Raw genomic sequence first — 23,840 nt, 5'->3', positions numbered from 1 at the left:
GATAAGATATTAGAAAGAACACTTTTAAAAAAATATATAGTTAAAAAGATTTAGAACTGTGCATTTTCTTGCTTAAGTTTTAAGTATTCTAATTTTTGGATAAATAATAATTCCACCCCCCCCCCCCCCCCCCCAGGAATTTTTTCCGATCGCCGCCGCTGAAGGCCGTTTCAATAGTTGCCCTCGATTCAAAATGTTTGGTAGGGACATTATCTGTGTCGTACTTAAAAATTGTTAGTGCTAAGTGTTCTAAGTACCTTAAAGGACAGGGTGATTTAAAAATTGTCCTTAACAAATCATCATAAAGGAATTTTCTTTGTTCTAAGAAAACTCTTGTTAATGCTTGGTGCGCTAATTATTTTAGCTTCGACAGGATGGTTGAACAAGATACCTTTTATGGTAAAAATAACTCTTAATTTGTTATATTGCACTTATTACGTTAATGTGCAGGGTGTAACATGGCCACCTGAATTAATGGCTTGATGACTTAGGCCTATGGTGGTGTCTTGGGTATTAGCCTAGCTAATTATAATTGTTCATTTTTTTAAATTAAGAAGTTTGTACTCAAAACTCTGATTACATCGATCGTTTTATTAGAAATACCGCTCAGTTTCTAGCTTGTTTGTTTCATATCCGATATACTAATTAATTGGTCACCATATGCATTTGACACTCTCCCACCAAACAATGCGTTTATATTGAATATTTGTGCGTCGTAATAGGCTTCGAACTTAGGAAATATAGCGCCATCTGCCTTAATATCCGTCAACTAAATATATGAAGAAATATCAGACAATGTTTTCAGTTGAAACTTTCGGCTGTTGCGCAGATAGTATTTTTAACGAGCAAACATCTTTGATATATTCGATTTAAAACTCGGTCGGTAGACGGCGATATTTATGACCAAAATTTAAACTACCCACGAAGCCTGTAGCACGACAAATGTTTCCTGTATGAAATTTAGAAATGTGGTTTAGCCTGTCAAAATTATTTACATCGACCATTTCGCTAATAGCAATATTAATAAAGTAAAGGTTCCCGCGTCAATGACGTTACGGAATAACATTATTTCAATTTCAAAGAGTTCTATATCTCAAACAAATTGTACACGCAAGAATCGGTCACCCAGCCGTTAACTGTAATAAAAGTAAAGTAGAGAAGTTAAAAACTGTCTAATTTTGGACCTAAAACGATCAGGGAAAAGTGTGAGAATTTAATGTGACTATGAATTGGTGACACGTGCTACCATTTATTACGAGTACTATGACATGATTTTTAAACTTTAAACTTGTACTTTCTCCTCGAAAAAAAGACAGAAACAAACATAACGGCTGCGTTGGAGAATCTACCTTCGTTCCAGGGCCGGATTAACACAATTGGGGCCCTGCGCAGAGTAGAATTTGGGGCCCTTAAAAAAATTCAGACTTTATTTTTTGACTTAAAATAATAATATATAAAAAAATAGAAAACACATTAATTTCGATGACGGGGGCCCCTTAACCTCGTGGGCCCCCTAACCTCACACTTGGCACAGCTTTAATACGGCCCAGCTTCTTTCCGTCTTTTTTAACGTACCTTTCGAAGGCCAAATTAGAGACAAATAGATCTTAATCTTTCGCCAACTTTCTCCGCTGGGGGGCGGCAGGGTGCTGATAGAACAGAGTCCAACGTCGCTAATGACTAGTTATTAATTAGCGGTGTTGAACTTTTGCGCGCTCGGAAACAAAAATGATCGTCCGCTCCCAAGTAGAAAGTTTCCCATTAATTAAACGCCGCAATCGGTTCTCCGAAGCTCCCCCTCGCGGCTAGTCTTTTATTAAACCCCCTCGCTCCGGTTCCGCTGACAGAAACTGTACCCTTTTTGAAATCTTTTATCTCGTCGCTTGTCTACTTGATCGAAACGATTATTTTTTTTTTCTTACGGTAGGAAACATTTTTTTTTTTGCTAGCACCGTTCGTCCGTTGAGTCGGCGATGTAATAATGACCACCCGAAAACGTCTAAGGTTTCGCCTTTTTTATGGCCTTAATGACACAAATGACAGCGAATCGATTGCTCCTTTTTTCATCCAGCTAGATGACAGCTGGTATTTACTGACCCGTTTGTCGAAAAATGACTGGCCGTTGGTAAATATCAGCCTTGTTCCAGTGCAAAGCCGATATTCCAATATTTATTCGTACATATATTTACTTCGTATCCATTTCGTGTAAATTTATTTAGAACTCTTTGTATTATATTTATCTACGTTATTTTTAAGTTTCACTCACAATGTCAGTTCAAATGTTTGGAAAACGAGTTAATATTGATATAGGCAAAAACGTCGATTAAATATTAACGATTAAAGATATTCTAGCATACGTATTTACGAGAAAATTACTCAATTAAACTATATATATATGACATTTATTTTTTATTCAATTCAAGTTGCTGATATTCAACCAACAAAAGCATTTGTTTTAGCTAACACGTTGGTGAACAATTTTTTATAAAAAGTTGGTTCGTATGAATAGTTTCGTAGCATTGGGTGAATCCTCGGAACCACTCCTTCCGCGTAGAGTTGCAAGTTCTCGCCCCACTGGTTCAAGGGATTTTCCCCCTTCCATATAAACTTTTAGAGATTAACGGTAATAGTCAGTGTAGGGAGCTGTTGGCTCGCGTGGCATGAAGGTCTTACGACCACCCTCCTACGCATTGTAACCCAACCAACTGTGTAAGGCATTAAAAGTCGCTAGATGACTTGGGCCTAGGTGGTACCTTGGGTATTAGCCTAGCTGATTATTATTATTAATTAAATTTCGGTTGATGTTATAATACAAGTGGTTCGTATAAACAACTATAGGAGTCGGTAGAAAATACGATTTTCCGGAAGGATTTTCAACTATTTTGTAGCTATATCTCAAAGGCAGTGTTACCAACCAAATGTATATTATCTTAGTCAGTGAAAAGGGAATAAGGAAGGGGCGTGAATTAATCAACAATAACAATATTTGTCGATCAAAGCTATGTCGTGATTTAATTTATCTGTAAAATCTAGCTAAGCGGCCGGGATAAACGACCCTATTTTGTTGTCGCCGATTCGCTTTCCACTCCGATGACTCGTCTATGCATTCGAAGAAGATAAGCAAAGCCTCGCGAAAGTTTTAGCGTCGACTTCGCGTCGCTTCGACAGCCCTGTCAAGTTGGCTTGACGAAACGCTGTGGAAATATAGTCGTTCCCGCGTACAACGGCGGCGTATAGCAACCGTTTGAAGTGAGGAGGAAATTCTTAGGGGCTTTAGGCGGGGAAGGTCGCTATCAATAGGACAGGGGTGCTCGGATCCCTACTCGGTAACCCCGAAGGCTTTGGACCAGGATTTGCATTAATAACTAGGCATCTATATGAAAGAGATGCCACGAATGACAGCCCGTCGCGCTGTAAAAGATGGCTGAGAGGAAACCCGACTCGGAAAGAGCTTCACCCGACAGTACAGCCTTAGTCTTCGGGGTGGGAGTACAGGCTGCGTTTCTACTGGTAGAGTTCGTTCTCGAGTGGTGCGGAAAAGCTTAGGCACACGGTTCGCTTCTGAGCGTTGCCAGTGGATAAATCCGCTCGGACGGGTGCCGGCGTTTTGGAGCGGAAGCGAAACCCGAGAAGGAGTACTTCCTTCCGCCATTATTTGCTATTATTGTCCTCTAGAAATCTTCTAATTAAGTTTCTAATCCCGGGTTGTACGTAAAATCAGTAAACATCGTTTTCGGTTGCTTAGCTGGTCGAGTAATATCTTTCAGAATGGCTTATTTCAATTTCAACTTACGAGGAATTCAGGTTTATTCCACCCATACAATTATAATAAGAAAATAATAATAAACCCTAGCAGGGTTCGTACAAAAGTTTCGGAATTAAATTCCCTGACATTTCCAGGATTTCCCTGACCAAATTGCCAAATTTTCCCTGATCATTTTTGTAGAGTAAATGAATGGTTTGAGGAAAAAATATTTATTTGCCTGATTTTTTTAAAATTCCCTGACCTTTTGGGAAAAATTTCCAAATTCCCTGACTTATCCCTGACATTTTGGAATCTTTTCAAATTCCCTGACTTTTCCCTGACCTTTTAGAAACCTCTTAAAATTCCCTGACTTTTCCCTGACCATTTGGAATCATTTTCAAATGCACTGACTTTTCCCTGACCTTTTGGAATCATTTTCAAATTTTCAGTCTTTTCCCTGACATTTTGTAATAATTTTCAAATACCCTGACTTATCCCTGACATTTTGGAATCATTTTCAAATTCCCTGACTTTTCCCTGACCTTTTAGAAACCTCTTAAAATTCCCTGACTTTTCCCTGACCATTTGGAATCATTTTCAAATTCCCTGACTTTGCCCTGACCATTTGGAATCATTTTCAAATTCCCTGACTTTGCCCTGACCATTTGGAATCATTTTCAAATTCCCTGACTTTTCCCTGGCCTTTTGGAATCATTTTCAAATTTTCTGACTTTTCCCTGACCTTTTGTAATAATTTTCAAATACCCTGACTTTTCTAGGTTTTCCAGGTCGTGTACGAACCCTACCTAGGCCCAAGTCAGCTAGCAACTTTTAATTCAGCTGCTCGGGTTATATCGCTTAGGAGGGTGGCATGCGAGTCAACAGCTATTAACACTAAGAATTACGAACTACCTTTAAGAGTTAGGATATCAAAAATGATATCGACTTTATGGCAAACTATATCAGCTTATTTAAAAAAAATATTTACATCAAAATAATCTAGTACACTATAGTATAAATGTTAACGTTCTTAGCACCACCTTCAACCAAAACCTTGTCGTCGCGTTTAATCTAAATAATGAGGGCCATGTCGAAATGTCGAAAGTAACAAGTCCCTAATTGGCTGCGGTGGAAATGTCGAAACTTTAATCAAGTTGAAAGGCCGTCCGGAATCATTCTTCGGCTCATCTAGAAACGTCATAATAGAAGCAAAGGGCACCTGGTCACAGTGGCGCCTTTAGGACGGACTGAAAAGCCTTTCTAATTCAAGTCGGGGGCTCTGTTAGAAACTCAATTCCTTCGGTTAATAGTTTTCTGGCGTGGTCCTCGAACGTCCGCCTTCTCCCTGTTTTCGGTCGGCTCCCCGTCTAATCAGTCTGGCCCTAATCTATTCATTAAGGCGAGGTGTTGCTTCGTAGAGACGACTCCACCCCGAATACGCCTCTCTCCCGGAAAGAAAATTACGCTCCCAAAATAACGTGAGTTCAAACTATTTCATTACGAAATACCAGGTTACGTTGTGGGTAAATTAGCGTCCTTAATTCGACTATACGCCCTACTAGGCTGCTACGTACTATACAGATTAAATTTCTCCTAAAATGCTCTTAAAAATTAAAATGGTCCTTAATTAAAATAAATAATGATGCATTTTTAAGGTTCAGAAATTTAATTTGACTACACCCCAATTCATTCGCTATTAGAGAGGTTAAGCTACGTCTAGCTAAATTGGGAGTGCCGTCAAAGGCTATTAAAATTTCCGCCTAAACATTCAAAGATATTTTGAAAAGAAATTGGTTTTAAAATTAGTTGTTCGTTAACGATTAAATGGCTAATATTTTTTTTATTTTCTGGGATTATCTTCTACAAATGTTAATAGGGCTGTGCGAGTATTCGAACATCATCGAGTACTCGGCATTTTTGGAGGTCGAGTACTCGATCTCGACTTCGAATAGGTAATTGGGAAATACTCGTCGATTATCGAGTACCAAAATATTGTATAGTCGGGTACCCGATTACTCGAAAAAGCTGCTCTAATCGTAAGTTTAAAGAGGGTTTTTTACAACTTTTTGGGGTGGACATAATAAACGGCACCTACAAATAATGTTATCAAGTTTTGGTTTTGGTTTGGAGTGTCACTTCACGAGCTCGGATGTCGGCCGGCGCTAAAACTCAGGAGTCTTAACTTCCTAAGCAATATACGGACACACGGTACATTAATAATTTAAAAAAATTATATTGTATTGTTATTTTACTATTAATTACTATAATTAGGCTAGTATACTAGTCTTTTACATCCCACAAGTCACTATAATGTTACTAAAGTTGTGAAAACTGTGGTTCATTTAACTTAAAGGAATATTTTTCATCATTGAAAGTTAGTTTATACTCATTTTAAATTTAATTTCCTAATTACTCGAATAAAAACAGCTCCTAATCAAGTGTACTCGGTAACCCGACTCGTTAAAAATGTTACTCGAGGTTTTTCCTGAATTACTTGACTCGAATAAGAGAAAATTTCTCCTTAATCAAGTACTCGATTACTCGACTCGACTTCAATATTACTCGACTCGAATACTCGATGAAAAACATTTCGTAATTGATACCCGACTCGATTGTCTAAATCCACACAGCCCTACTTTTCTACCCTAGTATTTCCATTTCCTTTTGACCCTGACCCGTAGCAACGTAACCTTTGTATTTTCTACGGAATAAAAATTATCTAAATGGGCGACGTAAGAAAGCCAAATACTGAGTTTTACTTAAAAAAAAGGTATATCTACTTTGTTGATAATGTCCGGTAACCAGGCCTTTTCCCGAAGGCAAAGAGCTCTTAAAACCCTTTCATTTTGATCCGCAGCAATCGGGGGCTTTCGGAAATGGTAGGAAGTAGTTTGAGGCAGGCTGGTCGCGGTGGGGAACTGCCGAAATTACGGGCGCGGCGAGATAAGTCTCTCTTGTTACCGCTTAAGCGTTCCTCTTCGCCGGCAGAGGATGGAGAGCTAATGAATTAGCGCGGACCCATTCGGTCCCAGGTCGGATTAAGGGCTTCCACTATCCGTTTCCTCTCTACGTCTTCTCTCCTTGAATGGCCCTCTTAAGCTTTGGCACTCGCTAGCGGACACGAAATCTCTTTTTACCCTAATGTCTAGAGCCTTTGTCGATTAGCTTATTTTTAAACGTTATTCGTACCTCTCAATCTCTCGCCACCTTTTAATCTATCATGAAATATAGCCGTGAAAAGCCTTCTATTTATAAAATTAGCATATCGTTGAAATTTTTCATCGGTAGCGTCTGGTGTTGCGTCTTAATGTAGGCGGTTTATGTAATTACAATAATTTTTAATTTATCCGTGGAAGAGCATTTGCATGCCGGTTATTGCTCCGACACTCCGCTTATTTCAGGCTCCATCTTGATTTTAGTTTTAGAGCGGCATCTCTTGATAGTAATACGAAACATTACTCATAAATATTATATAAATTAAATAATATAATATATTATTTTTATAAATACGTAATTGTTTGTTGTTTTAATATATAACATACTAATTACATTTCATTCTTATTATTTTGTTTTTTTACTTTTATAAATATTGTAATTTTAATCATTTATAAAAAGTAGTCATTTTAGATTTAGCATTCTCGTTACAGTATTTTCCAAAAGTTTGTTTAAAATTACTTGCTATTTGTAAAAGTTGTCATTGTTAATACTTTAAATTTCACCCCATAGATGGCAGCATCTGAGTCTTACAAATATAAAATTTAGTAAAACTACTTAGATCGGTTTTTGGTAATTACGTGAGCTGTTTTTGAATTTTTGAATATGAAAATATTGTATTTAATTTATTACTGTTAGTTTCTAAATAAGCGCTGATTTTTTAAATTTATGGTAGTTACTTTTTCCTACGAATTCTAAAATATTTCCATGTCTCTACGATGTTTGTTGGGCAACATTTAGTTTAGAAAGCTAGTCACTGAACTCTCTAAATTTTAATTTGTAGTACATGGGTATCAATTCAAATCTAAAATTTCAACAGTTTAGAAGACTACTTTATTTCAATTCAGTTAAGATAAATTATTTAAATTCAGTTAAGATAAATTATTTAAATTCAGTTAAGATAAATTATTTAAATTCAGTTAAGATAAATTATTTAAATTCAGTTAAGATAAATTATTTAAATTCAGTTAAGATAAATTATTTAAATTCAGTTAAGATAAATTATTTAAATTCAGTTAAGATAAATTATTTAAATTCAGTTAAGATAAATTATTTAAATTCAGTTAAGATAAATTATTTAAATTCAGTTAAGATAAATTATTTAAATTCAGTTCAGATAAATTATTTAAATTCAGTTAAGATAAATTATTTAAATTCAGTTAAGATAAAATTATTTAAATTCAGTTAAGATAAATTATTTAAATTCAGTTAAGATAAAATTATTTAAATTCAGTTAAGATAAATTATTTCGAAAATTTAAAATGAAAACTCTAAATACTATTATGCACAGTTTGCCAAATTGGATCCTTTTACGGGAAGACTTTTTTGTGACGTAAAAGCAACATTTTAACAAGTTGGGCAAGACCACTTTTTATTTTATAAAATCAACTATTTCCAGAAGCCTGTTTTTACGATTTTTTAGGCTCTAAATTGAATACTTATATTTTCCAATAGTTTAATATTTTAAAGCGTGTAAGAACGAATTTCAAATTTCTTCCACCACATTTAACAAAAGCTAGAGGTGATTTTTTTTATCTTACGCTAACAATTGATCTAACGGTAGTTCTATAAAGTACAATTTATTACGCTTTGTCAGTCCTTAGCCACGTTATGATCTATGTGCAAATCAGCCTATCATTAAAGAACTTAGCGTTGTGTGAATAGGAAGTGTCAAACTTATTTTTATTATGTTACTTAGGGTACTACTAATAAATGCAATGCCCACCCGAAAACGCATTCCTTTGAGTTTTCGCCGTAGATAAATATCTAGCTTCCTATGGAACATTACTCTGGTAATTCAGACCTTCACATTCCCTTGTATATATTTAGGGGTGATGTAGTGCCGAGAAATCCCGTTGGGGGCCGCTCAGGGAGTGGATGTTTGGAGCGGTTGCGGGTGATGAGAAGAGGAACTTGAAAGTCTTTGGGTTTTTGGTCGAGGGTGCGACAGATGGCTTGATAGCGAACTAAAAAGAACCGTTATATATCGCCCCTCTCCCAACGTCACTCGACGATTCGGCTCAAAGGTGGGGTGAAGGGTGACAACTACGCGTAGAACGGTTGCGGTAAAGGCCCACTAACGGACGAGCATTCCCTTTTCAACGGAAGGGCTCTATTGTTGAAGGTTTTCCGCTTTCCATGTATTAAATTTTTTTTCGTCGCGAAGTAAGAGTACCTTATCGGAGAACTCATTATCGCGGTTCGGTTTGGGGGGACCATATACCCTTGAAATGTTTTACCTAAAAAAATGGGAGAGATAACTGAGAGATAGGCAAGTGTGGGCGAAGAAAAAGTTCATTGTTGCACTCTTTTTAAGGATAATATTTGGGAGAGACTTTCCGGGTTTTCTACTTGATGATCGAAAAAATATTAATCCCCTTGTAGTTTACACTACTACACATCTACCCTCGAGCTCGCAAAACTGCTCTCTATCATGTACAAAATAGATATGTCAAATCTCGATTTAAATTGTGTTTCTAGGGTTTTTTCAATTATCTTGAGGCAAATCTATATTTTTACGTGTATATGGTACCGTACGTAAATCTAAAAACCAATACTTGTAGCTAATTAAATATTTGGTCTATTTTTGACCTACTAGCTCCTGTAGAAGTGTTCCACGTGCATTGCACCAATGTTCAGCGGGAAGCCGTCTACCGCGATTTTCGCCGAATTTCGCTTTTTTTAGCGGAACGTCAACGCGTTTATTGAATACCATTTTATATTTAATAAATAAATAAAGCTTTAATTGGAGATCTTTTAAGTATAAATACTTGTTTACAAAAGAGTCCGACACATACAAATTAATTTAATAAATTAAATTAAATTAAATAACAATGGAAGCAAAATTGGGAGAAAAGACTACAAATTTAGGTTAAAGAGATAGTGTCAGAATTTTCTACGTATATGAAGTTTTTTCATCAATTATTGAAAAATATAGTAAAGAAAAATATAGTTATAAAACATTTGGTATAAATATAAATATTCACGATTAATTTAAAATTTTAAAATAGAAAGATAGCGTAACTTTTTTTTTATCACATACTGTCTACGTCATAGATAGGTTGATGTTTATTGGTTGCTACTAGAGCGAGCTGGAGATAGAATTTTTAGGGGATTACAGGAGGATATTTTACTCCCATCGCTTTCTTTTGATCCGAGTTTCCCGCTTTCGCACGCTCTAAGACCCTCATTCGATGGAAAGTAATGGAAAGATAAGCCACATTTGTTGTTATAATTACTGCAGGAAGGAACTGCGCAATACACTGTGGCGCCCACGTCTTCGGTGCTTTCGGTGGCATCTTTCCGTAGAATATAAATATTGTTATAATGACTACGTATAAGAAATAATGATATAATTTATAAGCAATACTTTGCTATCGATTTTTTCTTCAATTTCTACTTTGAAAATAATATTTTTACACGTAGCCGGCTCGTGAAGTCGTGATTCGAGAATCTCGAACCGCGTGGTCCGCGAGAAGAAAGTCAAAAATCGCGCTTACAAATCCTCTTCGCGATAGTAGAAAAGGACTACTGGAAATTCCCCGCCGCTCGAGCGCGCCGAAATCGACCAAACTCATGACGTCAACAATCTGTAAAGTTTTGACGCGGCTATTGAAATACCATTATTTTACATTAAAATTTCAACTAAATACTAATTGAAAGTGCTAATATGTATATATATTCTGATTCCGGACTTAAAAATCTATCATAACGTGTAAGCCAAAGAACAAAATTTTAAATTAATCTGAGTTGGCACTATCTCTTTAATTTCATAATAATGTAAAATTTCTTTTTTAAAACTGTGGAGGTTTGGGGTAGATTTATAAGTAATTAGCAAATTGTTCCATAGCGAGGCGCCTTTAATGCGGACACTAGATTTAGAGTTCTTAAAAAGTTTGTCAATATAAAAATTGTCTTTTGCACCCCTAGTGCACAGCTTGTGGGTCGGGGAGGAAAACCAGCCTTGAATATTGGGGCTGGGTTTGCCATCTCACGATTTGGGGAAAAAATCATAAATTTGGATTTCTCACTATTGAGACAAAGTCCTTTCAGTTTGAGATTGTTATTTAGTTTAGGTTGTTTATGTCAGCATTCGCAGTAAGTTGATTTAGATTGCGGTTAATTATAAATTATAAAATTTGATTGATTTTAGTAACTTTAAAGAAACTATATGTCATGGTCAGCATTCGCAGTAAGTTGATTTAGATTGCGGTTAATTATAAATTAAAAAATTTGATTGATTTTAGTAACTTTAAAGAAACTATATGTCATGGTCAGCATTCGCAGTAAGTTGATTTAGATAGCGGTTAATTATAAATTACAAAATTTGATTGATTTTAGTAACTTTAAAGAAACTATAAACTGTTCTGAATCGTATATGTGACTCACCGACTCTTATTTCCTTCAGGTTTAGCCTTAAATGTCATATTATTTTTAAACCTTGACCCTTGCCTCTTAATATCAAGCTTAATTTCGAGAAAAGAGCTTTGACATTGGCTTTTTTATATATATAGCGGTGGTGGCTGGAAAGGTCTTTTCGCGTCTAACGTTCTTTTCTGTCCTGACCGGCGCTTTTAAAAACAACAGCCTTGAAAATTTCCACTTAGAAAAGCTTTTACCCTCAACCAGCAGTAATCCGATTAGGAAGGAGAGGGAGAGGAGAAGGCCCGAAGAGAAGCTGTTAGTTTCTTTTCATCCCATCCGCTTTTATCCAGCACGAATCTGCTTAGCTTTGCGCGGCTTAAGAGAGGTAACGCAAAAAAACGAAATGGTGGAAAGTCTTATGGGTCTGGGACCCTTAATAATATTTTTTTTTTCTCATAATCTTTATGGTATAAAAAATACTAAATCCACTTCACGTAAAAAAAACTTATAATTAAATTCGATTTAAAAATATCAGTTAAAAAGATCTTGACAAATAATAATAATAATAATAATCAGCTAGGCTAATACCCAAGGCACCATCTTAGGCCCAAGTCATCAAGCGACTTATAATTTGCCTTTAAACAGGGGGCCAGTTCACAATGCGTAGGAGGGTGTTGGCAAGCGAGTTAACCTTTATGTTATTTTAATTTTTTATTTTGGAAATACACGTTTGCTTTATATTTGCACGATCAGCTAATTTCGTTGGATTATCGTTGTAGTCGGTAGATTAGTATAAATAATGGTATTTTTTTGATGTTGTACAGAATTTTTCGAAGCGGCGATGATGGTGACGAAAGTCGAGTCTTGATCGAAGCCACGCCCGAAAATGTCCCGCGCTGCGACGGCGACGGCGGTTCGTCATTCGCTGGTCTTGTCCTGCGTCCTCTTGATGGTCAGCGATTTCTGGTTGCTGCGGTCGGTCGAAGCGGATCGGGGCTGCCCGTCGCGCAAGCTGATCCGGCCGTGCAGTTGCCAGGAGAAGAATAAAGGCTTGGACATTTCGTGCGAGCACACCAGCTTGATGCAGTTGCGCGAGGCGCTGGAGCAGTTCGGACAGATGAAGGAAACGATCCAGTACCTGAAACTACGCAACAACAACCTGAGTACTTTCCCGTCGTACCTGTTGGACGGCCTGTACATTCGTCACGTCATCGCGCTGCAGAGTAACGTTTCGAGCATCGACGACAGCGCCTTCCACGGCTTGGAGGATAAACTGGAGTCTCTCGATCTGTCGTCGAACTCCCTGGAGCAAGTGCCGACCAAACCGCTGGAAATTCTCTCGTCGCTTCTCTCGCTGAATCTCAACTATAATCAAATCGCGATTTTGCAAGCCAGCGCTTTCAAAGGCCTCAGTTCCTTGCTGCGGCTCAGCCTCTTCGGAAATCGAATTAAGTTCATCGATAATTTGGCCTTTGTCGGCGTCGGGGGAAATTTAACCAGACTTAACCTAGGTGCGACCTTTCGTCATTTCACCTTTTCGCCTCTACTCCGTTTACCCCCCCCCCCCAACCCCCCTCAGGACGGCCAATACCGTCTTTAATATTTCTACGTACGGCGTTTTAGGCGTTAAACATCCCGCTTAATTGTCATTTAAAAATCTAGTTTATACTTTTAACAATTGAATTTAATTAGACCCTTTTACGCCTACCCTTTTCCAATGCTATAAAGTTCTCGATCCGTAAAGTTTACGCGCTTTAAATATAAAGTTACGACTTAAAATGCAACTACTAAAAACAAACCGTAAATAAACACCTCGGTAAACTAGGATTTGATCAGCGATATTTGACCATAGTTGCGTTTAAGGTACAAAATATCGACTTTATGATTTATTTCGGAAGAAAAAAAACAATAAATATTTTTTATTTTGTCACTGTAAGATCCCAAAATATTTGGTTTGTCTTTTTGCACGAGTAACGTTTCTAAACTTGAGTATTTAGAGGAAAGAAATTAATGATTATTTGGTGGTACGAAGGGGGTAACCAACTGACGTCCGTTCCATCGCAATCGTTGCGCAACTTGACGACGCTGGCTCGTTTACAACTTCAGGAGAACAACATCGGGGCCGTGCTGTCGGAGGAGTTCAAAGGAATGGGCGAAGGCTTGGACGTCTTGAACATGGCCACCAACCAGCTGCAACGTCTGCCGGCCAGATCGTTCTCCAATCTTCGCGTCCTCAGCTCGTTGGACCTGGAGGGAAATCAAATCAATTTTATTGACCCTCACGTTTTCGAGGGAATCGAAGGTTTGTTGCCGAGTGCTTTCTTTCAAATGGTTCTTTTAACCTAAATTCATTTCCCCCTAAAAATCAGGTACTTTAGAATGGCTGAAACTGGGGGACAATCGTCTTCACGAAGTGCCCACTTTGGCGCTAACTAACCTTACTAAACTGCGACAGCTGGATTTGAGAGGAAACAACATCTCCCAAGTGCCTGAACACGCTTTTAGACCGTACGGCGAGAGCCTCAAATTCATTTACCTTCAGAAAAACAGGCGCGTCTTTACCCTGAATATTGTCGATTTGGATCGATTTTAATTTGGTTTTCTGGAAATAGCATTACAATCATCGAGCAGGGTGCGCTGGATAATTTAAATTCAGTCGAGTGGATGTACTTGCAAGAAAACTTGATGTTGAGCGCTCCGTACGACACGTTTAACCCCGTCGTTGATACTCTTCAGGTTCTAGATCTTCACGGTAGGAATTCAATTACTATCCTTTGTATTCGTTTGCCTTAAAAGTTGACGACTTCAATGACGTACGCGGAATTTTGGTCGCGTTCGTTAGATTTGAGTTTTTCCTGATCAATTTTGCCTTATCCCCGTCAGCTAACCCATTTCACTGCGACTGTAAGATGGTCTGGCTCCGGAATTGGATGTTGGATAAGGGCGCCGAGGTCCTGAACCTTCCAAAGGAGACAAGGTGCCACTCGCCCACCAAATTCAAATACTTGTCCGTCAGCGAATTCGCCGACACCCACGAACCTTGCCCGTCTTTCTCTTCGGAGAACACTCGCAGATCCAAAGACTGGTTATTATTGTCCATTTCTCTGGCTTGTACTACTCTCTTTGTACACTCTTCGTTGTCCTATGGTTAAATCTCGTTGTTTAATTCGAACGATAAAAGAAACAAGTTTTTTCTTCTATGAATTTTTGCGTATACAAACTACAGGAGTATTCTCCCCCCCCCCCCAAACAAAACTATATATATATATAAATACATTTTGTAAATACATATCATAATAAAAATAACTAATTATTGTGCTGTTAATGTTTACCTTATACCATTTTTAACTTTTATATATCATTCCTAAAGGTTTGTTGACGTCTAACCAAGTATCAGCGAATGGCAGTCTTGTTGATAAAATATTGAAATCCATGACTAATAACGCGCGCTAACAATGAAAATCTCTGACGATAATATTATCTGATACGGGGCTTTAAATTAGTTTCAATATTGACTGATATACAAAGAATCAATGTCTCGTTTAATGCGTATTCGCTTTGGTAATTAATATGGAAATACCGTTAATTAGAGACGATTTATGTATGTTTCGGCCTTTTTTTTTCACCCGGCTTGAATTCCGCCGCTAACAAAGACAGACTGATTGCTTAATGAAATATTTCGATTTGCGCCGCCCTTCGCTTGCCGAAGATTAGAAGCGTCATTATCGCATCATTTTCAAACGATTGGAGCGCAAACAATCGCTTCGACGCTTTCCAAAAGAGAGAGAGACAGATAATTCCAAATCGTGTCTCCTGTTTTACAGTCCAGCTCGGCAATGCTATTGGGCTGCCCCTTAGTACAAACGCGTACGTGTTACGATTGGAAATTATTGAATTTCGTATTCCGAGATCCGAGTTAGGCCTTTGTTTCTCGATCATTAGTCTTCCTAAATAACGTTCTAACTATATCACGGCTGAAATGGTAAGTTTTCAGAATTGTTTAAACAAAGTTCGACGAAGTCCCAACGATACTTCAATACCATTAACGTTTTCTCCAGGACTTCCAGTTCGCGATAATCTCCTTTTTCAGTACGCTACTTTGCGTTCGATCTTCTCTAATGACCCGAGACGATTTCGACGCGAATCTATTCGCTCATCAAGTACGAGTCGGTGTCACGTTCGACGTTGACGGTGCTAACGTCACCTGGAAGAGTCCATCGGCTCTCGAAGATCGTCATATCTTTCTGGTGGAATTCAGGGAATTGAATCCGGCTCTCGAAAACGCTAGTTACGTCAGAATGTTATCCGAATCAAACTCCAAGTACATTTATAATCTACGAGAGGGAACCCAGTACGTCGTATGCGTCCACTTGGGAAGAAACGGCGGAGACAGGTTGATAGATAACAATTGTTTCGTCGGGATAACCCTTAGTCATTCGGTTAATTCCCCTTTTATCAAACAACCTCTTTTCGTCGTAATCGTAGGCGTTTTAGCATTCTTGTCGGGTTCCATTTTGGGTTTCGTAGCGAACGTTTTCGTCAGTAAAGAACGAAGGAAGGAAACCTACCCCGAAATCCCACTGCGGCCAGACTGGACGCTACCCATTCCGAACGATAGGAACTCTAGCTTGGGAGCGGCATCGTACATCACAATCCAGGATCCGATTATCCAAGCCAATCGTAAGAAATCTCGGTTTGTGAAGAATGAAAACGTACAGCGGGGAATGCGACCGCAACAAGAAACAGCCGCCAAGAATCTAAGGAGTCTATCTCTGCCTTCTATTCAAAAAACTCACTTGGCCAAAGCGCTAAATACTACCTTGGATTCTTTCTCGGAAGAACCGGATTACGAGTCGATCCAGTACAGATCCAGCTTGTCGAGTTATACTTCCACGGTGGTACCGGGCTTTTCCAATTCAATTACCAGACACGTGTCGTTTTACGAAACGCGTGATACCGGGCTTTTCCAATTCGATTACCAGACACGTGTCGTTTTACGAAACGCGTGATACCGAAAACGATACCGTACAAAGTGAACGTTTATGAGAAAGTTTTTTATTTGTATAAATATATCTCAATACATTCGCCAATTTTAATATAAGACATTTTTCAAAGCGTATTAAATATGATTCCTTAAATATTTAATTTATGCATTAACTCTTTAAATAAATTATTGCTTTCTTCAACGTCGGAATTTTTTAAGCTGTTTTAGAATACCGCTTACAAGGAGACATCCCGAAGTGTAACCCACCGATTTTGTTCAAACTCGGGGGATTGGTAGACCTTCATGTAACTTGAAAAATCCTAAAGGGAATTTATTCAATGGGCAACCGTTTTGCCATGGCAACGAAAAATGTTTTTGACAACAACAAATGGAAATTTTCCCATTGAAAATAACATGGGATTCTGACCGATTCCTAGGACCCCCCCTGTGAAATATTTTAACAAATTTAAAAATTTCGAAAATGCCAAAAATAGAAAAAATAGATAAAAATTGACAAAAAAAAAACATCAAAATTGATCAACTTTTGATCAATTTGAGGTCAAAATCCCATGTTATTTTCAATGGGAAAATTTAATATTTTGTGTTGTCAAAAACATTTTTCTTTGCCATGGCAAAACGGTTGCCCATTGAATAAATTCCATTTAGGATTTTTCATGATACACGAAAATCTACCAATCCCCCGAGTTTGAACAAAATCGGTGGGTTACACTTCGGGATGTCTCCTTGTTAGTTAAATTTATCACATTTAGCTACATCCACTTATTCCACTCAACCAGTGGATGTATAAATACTTTTCAGGATAGTCTCTAGTCCTTCGCTAAAAAGTTACCTACGAGTATTCTCTCTCTCGTACACCAGAAGTATTCAATGATTTTTCAAGATCCTTTTGTAGATTCAATCCCCGGTTTTTACGTCTTCGCACCGTAACTCCTAATTTTTGAAAGAACTCTCTTACGCAAAATTCCCTTTGTAATTCGTTCAAGCTAGCGCGGATTCTATTACATTTCTGGCCAGGAAGCGACTTATTAGAAATTGCCCTGAAGGACTGTAACTTGTGAACGAGATTCCGGGGAGGGAGCGACTTCATACTAATATTCCCCGAACGGAGAGATTCGGGGAAAAACTTTCCGGGCCCGATCGACTCGTAGAGGTGTATGCTACCGTCGGTGATGCGTAAATACCCGTTACTATCCAGAGTGCCACCGTCTAGGCGCGTATAAAACTTTCTGAGATTGGCGTAAGACGACTTTCGGCCTACTCTAGGAATGGCGGTGCTTTGCTTGCCGTTAATCACGAAGAAATTTCCGGACGGAAGCTTTTGCACGCTGATGTAAGTATCGCCACTTTGAGCCGACGTCCGTCTGGGAACAGCCGGAGGACCTCTGAGCGATCTGGGAACTGGGTAAAATATTGGTGGTTTTTCTTTGACTCGCTCCCTTATTTGGTAGGACAGAAGGGCTCCGACTATAATGACGGAGACAAAGGCAGCTACGCCGATGTAAATAGACTGGGTATCAATCAGCTCCGTAATCGCCTCTTTCACCGGTGGCCGACCAGGCGCGCTCGCCCTCGAGGACACGAAACAGTTCCCGTCGAGAATGTGGTACGGAATATCCGATCCTATGTCGAGGCAATTGACGCGTACGTCAGAACCTTGGGGAACCGCGTACGAATAAGACCCCTCCGAAGAATCGACCACTACCTCGGTGTAGCTAGTCTCGTTTACGTCTTTGTGTTTAATTACAATATTCCGCCATCGTCTGGCCGTCTTTTGGGCGTTCCACGTTAAAGTGACTACACTGTCGTTAGCCGTAGTTTCGTTTTCCATTAGAGACTCTTCGAGAACAACGCTCAAATTCAGAATATTCAGCAAGTGATCGTATAATTTTGAAGGTATTTCCGTTGTAATGGGGCTGGTCAGCGATTCGCTTACCAAAGTCGAGGCGTTGGAACCCGATGTATCCGGGGTCGTTGTCGGATATTCACTAGTGTTTAGGGAAGGTTTTCCCGTGGATATAGTGGGTAGTGGCGTTTGACTAGTGGTTGTTGAGGATGTCTCGTTTATCGAAGTTGTAAAATTGCGCCACATCGTTTCGGATGTTGTATTTGACATCGTCCACGTAGTACTCGTTACCGTTGTAGTTGGACAAAATTCAAAGTTTTCAAAGGGTACGTCATCTTGGCACGTAAGGTTTTGAAAATTCGATTTATTTGTGTAAATAATGTCTTTAAGCCATTGTAGGTGACAGGAACAAATGAACTTGTTATCTGTAAATAATTTAAATTGATGTTATTCGTTAAATCAATTGTAAAGTACGAACGCGCTTACTGGATAGCTTGAATATGGCCGGTGGTTTCCCGGCGAAGGAGCTTTTCGGAAAACTTCGGATGACTTCTTTGTTGTTACTGAGGTCCAGCTCGGTTAACGACTCGGGAAAACAGTTTTCCGGTATTTCCGTGAGCTCGTTGTATTGTAATAATAACGAATTGAAACTGGAGTTGGAATTCAAACTGGTTCCGATACTCCTTAGCTTGTTGTGAGATAGTGAGAGGTACTTAGTATTCCCGGGGAAAATCACAGACGCCACATCCGCAATTTGGTTGTTATCCAATTCGATTTTGGTCAGTTTCTCGCAATATTTGAAAAACGTGTCCGAAACTCTTTTGATCTTGTTTGTTGCTCCATCAAACAGTTTCAAATTACGCGTAGGCAATGTTCCTCGCAGTGATTCGATTTGATTGAACCGAACGTACATGGATATTAATTTCTTAAGATTACTTACGTCGGGTAATTCTTTTATTTCTATATTACTGAAGTCGAGTACTTCTAATTTGGTTAAATTCGCTAACGACGCGTTCGCTATATATTCAATCTCGGAATCCCTCAACGCCAACGTCCGTAAATTCGGAAAACGAAATAATATTTCATCGGAGTTACTCTCCTTTCCTTTCACATTAATTATTTCCATTGCCGTCAGATGTGGCGCTTTCTCTACGTCTTTTAGAACTTCGTGCACTTGACTGAAGGTTAGACCGTCCATCTTGAATTCAGTCAGTTTGTCTAGTAATGGCTGATAAGATTCCGAATCTGTAGTCGTATTTGTAACCGCCAGACCTTCTTCTCCCAAATTATAATTTCTGCATTCCAAAATCACTTTGGATTTATTATTTTCCTTTTGTTCTTGATTGCATTCGCAGACAGAACCGTTCGCTGCCAAATTGAAGCTAGGAATCGAACATAAATCATCCGGTGGAATATCGGCTTTGGTCCACCAATTTGAACTGTCGATTAAAGTCGACTGGCTCGTGTCATCCGGCTTGGACTCGCTCGTGTCATCCGACCATCGCTTGGTCGTCGAATTACCGTCTAAATAGTAGTTGTACATCTCGCTGACGCCATACACGGCTTTCGACTTGCAGCCGTCGATTCGAATGATCAGCAGGCCGATGTGTAAGGCTACTAGAAAATTCTGCGTCGACAAAATCGGTCAGTTAAAATGGTACTTTTAGAGCGGCTTCAACGAAATACGTACCATTATACGACGACGTCTGTGACTAGATGTTGGGTGTCTGATGACGGTCTTCCGTAGAGAACGCGTCTTACAATTCTAGGTTCGCCGAGTCGAGATACCTCGGTTTCTATTGGACAGTGTGGGGGAATCCTGATTATCACTTTGACAACCATGCCACGCTACCCCTTTTATCATCGTAAGCGTACGCCTTAGCCTTACTATCTAATATTCGCTTCAGTCTATAGCTAGAGCTTCGAATTCCTTTCCTGGGTTTAATGGTTTTGCCATCTCCGCCTATCGCTCGCTGCAAACGCCGATAACGATCCATATGTCGAGCCATTATATTTCGTATTTGCATGTTTCGAGATATTTTTTTTTGTAAACCGAAGCTTATAATATAGCTCTCTCGACAGAAGTATCCCGCTAGACTTCGCAGGCTCGACTCGAATTTATTTATAAAACATACTTTGTCGATGTAATAGTTTTAGAAACTTACTATTACCTAGGAGCAACAAACGCAAGGAGAACGCAGCTAGCCTTTAAACACGCTAGGGTAGTGTTGTGTAAAAATTCCATTGGATAAGCCTTTACGCTGCACGTTTTACGGGCGGGGGGAAAGACAATTTCCGTATTTTCCCCTTCCGACGGCAGCAGGCGCTAAAACCTCTAACCAATGAAAATTGTACGCGAGAAAATTTACGACTTTTGACGGGTTGCGTTCTCCTTGTGTGGGGTGCTGTGTTTGTTGCTCCTATAGCTATTACACGACCTCGGCTCGAAACGTGTTCGATAAATTATACCATGAAAATTTCTCGCTTATACAAATATGTCCTGGCTCTCTGTAATCTGTATTACTAGGCACATAACTGAACCGATTTTATTTAAGCGTCTATTAATAAGTTAAATATTTTCACACCCTCTATTTTTTCTTCCGCAACGGCCCTATGGAAAATCGACGTAAACCTACGTATATCAAGGGTATGAGATTAGTTGTATACTTATCTACTGTACTTCTGGTCTAACCAAAATAATCTTAAGACCACATAGAAAATCATTAGCGCTAAATTTAATATTTGGTTTGATTTAGAAAGCGGGCGTGAAACATCAACGTTTTCGACATTTGTTTTAGATAAGACGCCCCCCCCCCCTTCTTTTGACGCTGAGTACTTGTTTTCTCGTCAATCTATACGTTATTTGTATTTAAAATGATTGTTTTATCGCCATTTATTTATCGTATCTCGCGTTCTTTCGAAAAGGTTAAAGGATTATCCAGATTTATTGATGAATTAAATCTGAGAGAGGGGGTTACATACGGGGAAAAGAAAAATGGGGGAGATTCGAATTCAGAATGGAAACCTTTTGTCGCTAATCAATCACAAAATCTTTATTTCACACTTAATTTTATAAAAACACTAAAATACAAAAATGAACAAAATTCGGGGGGAACTGAGGGGATAATCTTGCTTTGCTTCTAGTGATGGTTAGGCCACCTCTACTATGGTTCTTTTAGCTTTTTCCAACATAAGAGGGGGAATTAAAACAGGAAAATATACACTCTTTGACCATATATTTCTTAATGAAACTATCTCTTACTATTTTCTATGGGATCGGTTCCGGTATCCCTACTCTCAGGCATCTTCTTGGACTCAAAGGACGGAGGGGATAGAAATAAATATACGCTTACACTAAATAATAATAAACACTATAATTAAGATACTACAATAAAACAATGGCAATATTAACTCAAAAAAAATGATAACAACGAGGGCACAGCGCGAACGAAAAAGGTCTACGGTTTGGCGGCCGGATTGCGGGTCCCTCCTATATTATTTTACTTCACAAGCTGAAGGGGGCGTAGGTACTTCGGGTTTCGGTCTGAAATGTCCGGCTAGGCTAGGGATTCGGTCTCGGTCATCTGGTTTTCTTCCCTCGGAACGTCTAGATTTTGGGTGATCAACAGGTGATTCGAGGGTGTTGAGGGCATTACGCTTCCCGAATTCATTACTACTCGGCTTATGCTCTTCCCAAGCACGTACGAGTGACAATGACATTTCCGCACGTGTATCAAAGTTTTTTAATACATTTGCGATAAAATGATAATAAAACAAAGAACAAAATTGATATTGTTTTGCAAAATTTAATATTTGTATTGGAAAAGGGTAATGTTAATGTTGCGCTCCTTTCGTAAGAAAGGAATCGAGTTATATACGTCCTTGGCTCTTCCGGTTGGAATGTCCTGGATGTAGGTCATCTAGGCAGTCGGTGAGTGTTGTTTTGGTCATGAGGGTTGCATTGAGGGTTAATTAATATCTAAGAGCGACTTCATCGCACATTATTTTATATTTATCTCGACATGGTCTTTCTCTCGCACGAGAAACAGAGTTATCCGGGTACTCAAGGCGGACTTCCTTCCTGGTACAAGTTGAGTTCTCTCCAGAATCAGAATTCTCCCTTTTTTGGGGATTTTAGGGTGGAGTTGACAATAAAAAGCAATTGGTGACCTCCCATTTTATTTGGGTCATTGGTGCACCTAAGACTCGTGTCCTGTCATGGGACGTATGACGTTGTCTGACCCGCGAAAGGTCCCTTGGGGTTGGTTCCGCGTGATTGCGGGGGTCTCAGTGTTTGTGGGGAAGAAGGTACCAGGAAAGCATAAGGTTATCTTTATTTTGTCGTCAAGCGAAAATGTTCAGGCCCACTTTCGACCTATGACCTGGCCTCGGAAAACGTGCGCTTTTTGTAGGATCCGGGTTATCTGGTAGTGGGCTAAAGACCCGCTAACATGACACTGGTTCTATGGGATCGCTGTGAGTTGAGGGGACATTACTGGTTTAGTTCGGAAAATTTCTGAGAAAAACTCGGGTGGGGACGGCTCGGAAAGTATTGTACCATGGTAATAAAACGAGAAAAAATAAGCCAATTATTTCGATAATTCGAGGCTCTTAATTTTAACATTGCTGAAGGCAGGGATTTAGTTTATAATTTATATTAGGTACACTGTTTAATTAATTATCTTAATTTTATATTTTAAAGCGGGGGTTGATTAAGTTATATAAGATTTATAAACTATATTTAATTTGTATGTAGCGTTCAAAAGTTGTTTAGGTTTTTAGTTTAACAATAATTTCAATTATATTTAACACTGGAATTAGTTTTATTAAATAGAGCTCAAAATTCTAAGATATTTGATGTAGGGGGCTTAAAGAATGCCTAACAATAACTGTTAATATAGAGGGTCAAGAGTGCGGGGAAAATGTAATAACAAAAGTAAATAAAACACACAGAAATAAAAAAAAATGTAAGTATGCGGGGGAAAATGAACCTGAAGGGTTACAGCCTGCAGTCTTGAGGATAAAGTATGTAATTTTTTTAGCTTTGGCTGCCTGTAATATATTACTAATTTTAACTGATTTTCATTAAAAAATGCTATAAATTTATTGTTTCGGAAATAAATGTTATTGTTGAAGACTGTTTCAAAAAATTAACATCAACTGAAGGAAAAGAAATTAACAATATTGCACAACCTGAGACAAAGTCTTGTTTAGAAACAAGCAGACCTGTTTCTGTTATGTATCCAGAATATTGACAATAATAATCTAATAGTGATATATATTTTAAAATGTTAATTAAAATAATATAAATATTATATATTACATGAAGTCAATAACTAAACATTTAAGTATTCTTGAAATATTTTCCAAAAGACACGTACCTTCCTCTCAGGTAGCGAATAGTTGGAGTGTTATTTTGTTGGGAAAATGTTGAACACATAAATGGTAAGCTAATTTTATAACATTGTGAAGGCTTTAAATAATGTTTTTCATTAAAATATACTATGAAGATATAATCATGACAAAGCTGTTTTTGAAGGCTATGAAAATTTTAATCATTACAGATGCAACTTTTAAAGAAAAAAATAGATGATATTATTATGGTCATGCTGAAGTTCAAGCCAATTTATAATAAATAGGAAATAATTTTGAAGTGTATATGATTTAAG

At 38.3% G+C, this 23,840-nt stretch overlaps 3 protein-coding genes across 3 annotated transcripts in view; 2 read left to right on the top strand and 1 right to left on the bottom strand.

The window, feature by feature from the left end:
• Positions 1–14,618, top strand: part of LOC149922950 (uncharacterized) — a 45,613-nt gene extending 30,995 nt beyond the window's left edge. The window contains exons 2-6 of the mRNA XM_090162723.1: positions 12,148–12,834; positions 13,356–13,625; positions 13,693–13,873; positions 13,936–14,075; positions 14,207–14,618. Coding sequence (XP_090018849.1) covers positions 12,210–12,834; positions 13,356–13,625; positions 13,693–13,873; positions 13,936–14,075; positions 14,207–14,475 — 1,485 coding nt within the window. The 5' untranslated portion in view covers positions 12,148–12,209 and the 3' untranslated portion in view covers positions 14,476–14,618. The remainder of the gene's footprint in view (positions 1–12,147; positions 12,835–13,355; positions 13,626–13,692; positions 13,874–13,935; positions 14,076–14,206) is intronic.
• A 444-nt stretch (positions 14,619–15,062) lies between these two features.
• LOC149922949 (uncharacterized) lies at positions 15,063–16,435 on the top strand. Its single transcript, XM_090163560.1, has 2 exons — positions 15,063–15,305; positions 15,382–16,435. The coding sequence occupies exons 1-2, from the start codon at positions 15,303–15,305 to the stop codon at positions 16,330–16,332; spliced, it is 954 nt and encodes a 317-aa protein (XP_090019686.1). The 5' UTR covers positions 15,063–15,302; the 3' UTR covers positions 16,333–16,435.
• Positions 16,436–16,942: 507 nt separating this feature from the next.
• On the bottom strand, positions 16,943–19,945 carry LOC149922948 (uncharacterized). Its single transcript, XM_090163208.1, has 3 exons — positions 19,862–19,945; positions 18,658–19,798; positions 16,943–18,596 (listed from the first exon to the last, which is right to left on the bottom strand). Exons 1-3 carry the CDS (start codon positions 19,862–19,864, stop codon positions 17,158–17,160), a joined length of 2,583 nt encoding a protein of 860 aa, XP_090019334.1. The 5' UTR covers positions 19,865–19,945; the 3' UTR covers positions 16,943–17,157.
• Between the last annotated feature and the right edge of the window lie 3,895 nt (positions 19,946–23,840).

The sequence above is a fragment of the Leiobunum rupestre genome, chromosome 11 (assembly GCF_980474605.1).
Source record: "Leiobunum rupestre chromosome 11, qqLeiRupe1.1.hap1, whole genome shotgun sequence".
NCBI classification, from domain to species: domain Eukaryota; kingdom Metazoa; phylum Arthropoda; class Arachnida; order Opiliones; family Sclerosomatidae; genus Leiobunum; species Leiobunum rupestre.
The sequence above is the reverse complement of the archived record's forward strand: the minus strand, read 5'-3'. Positions and strand labels throughout refer to the sequence as shown.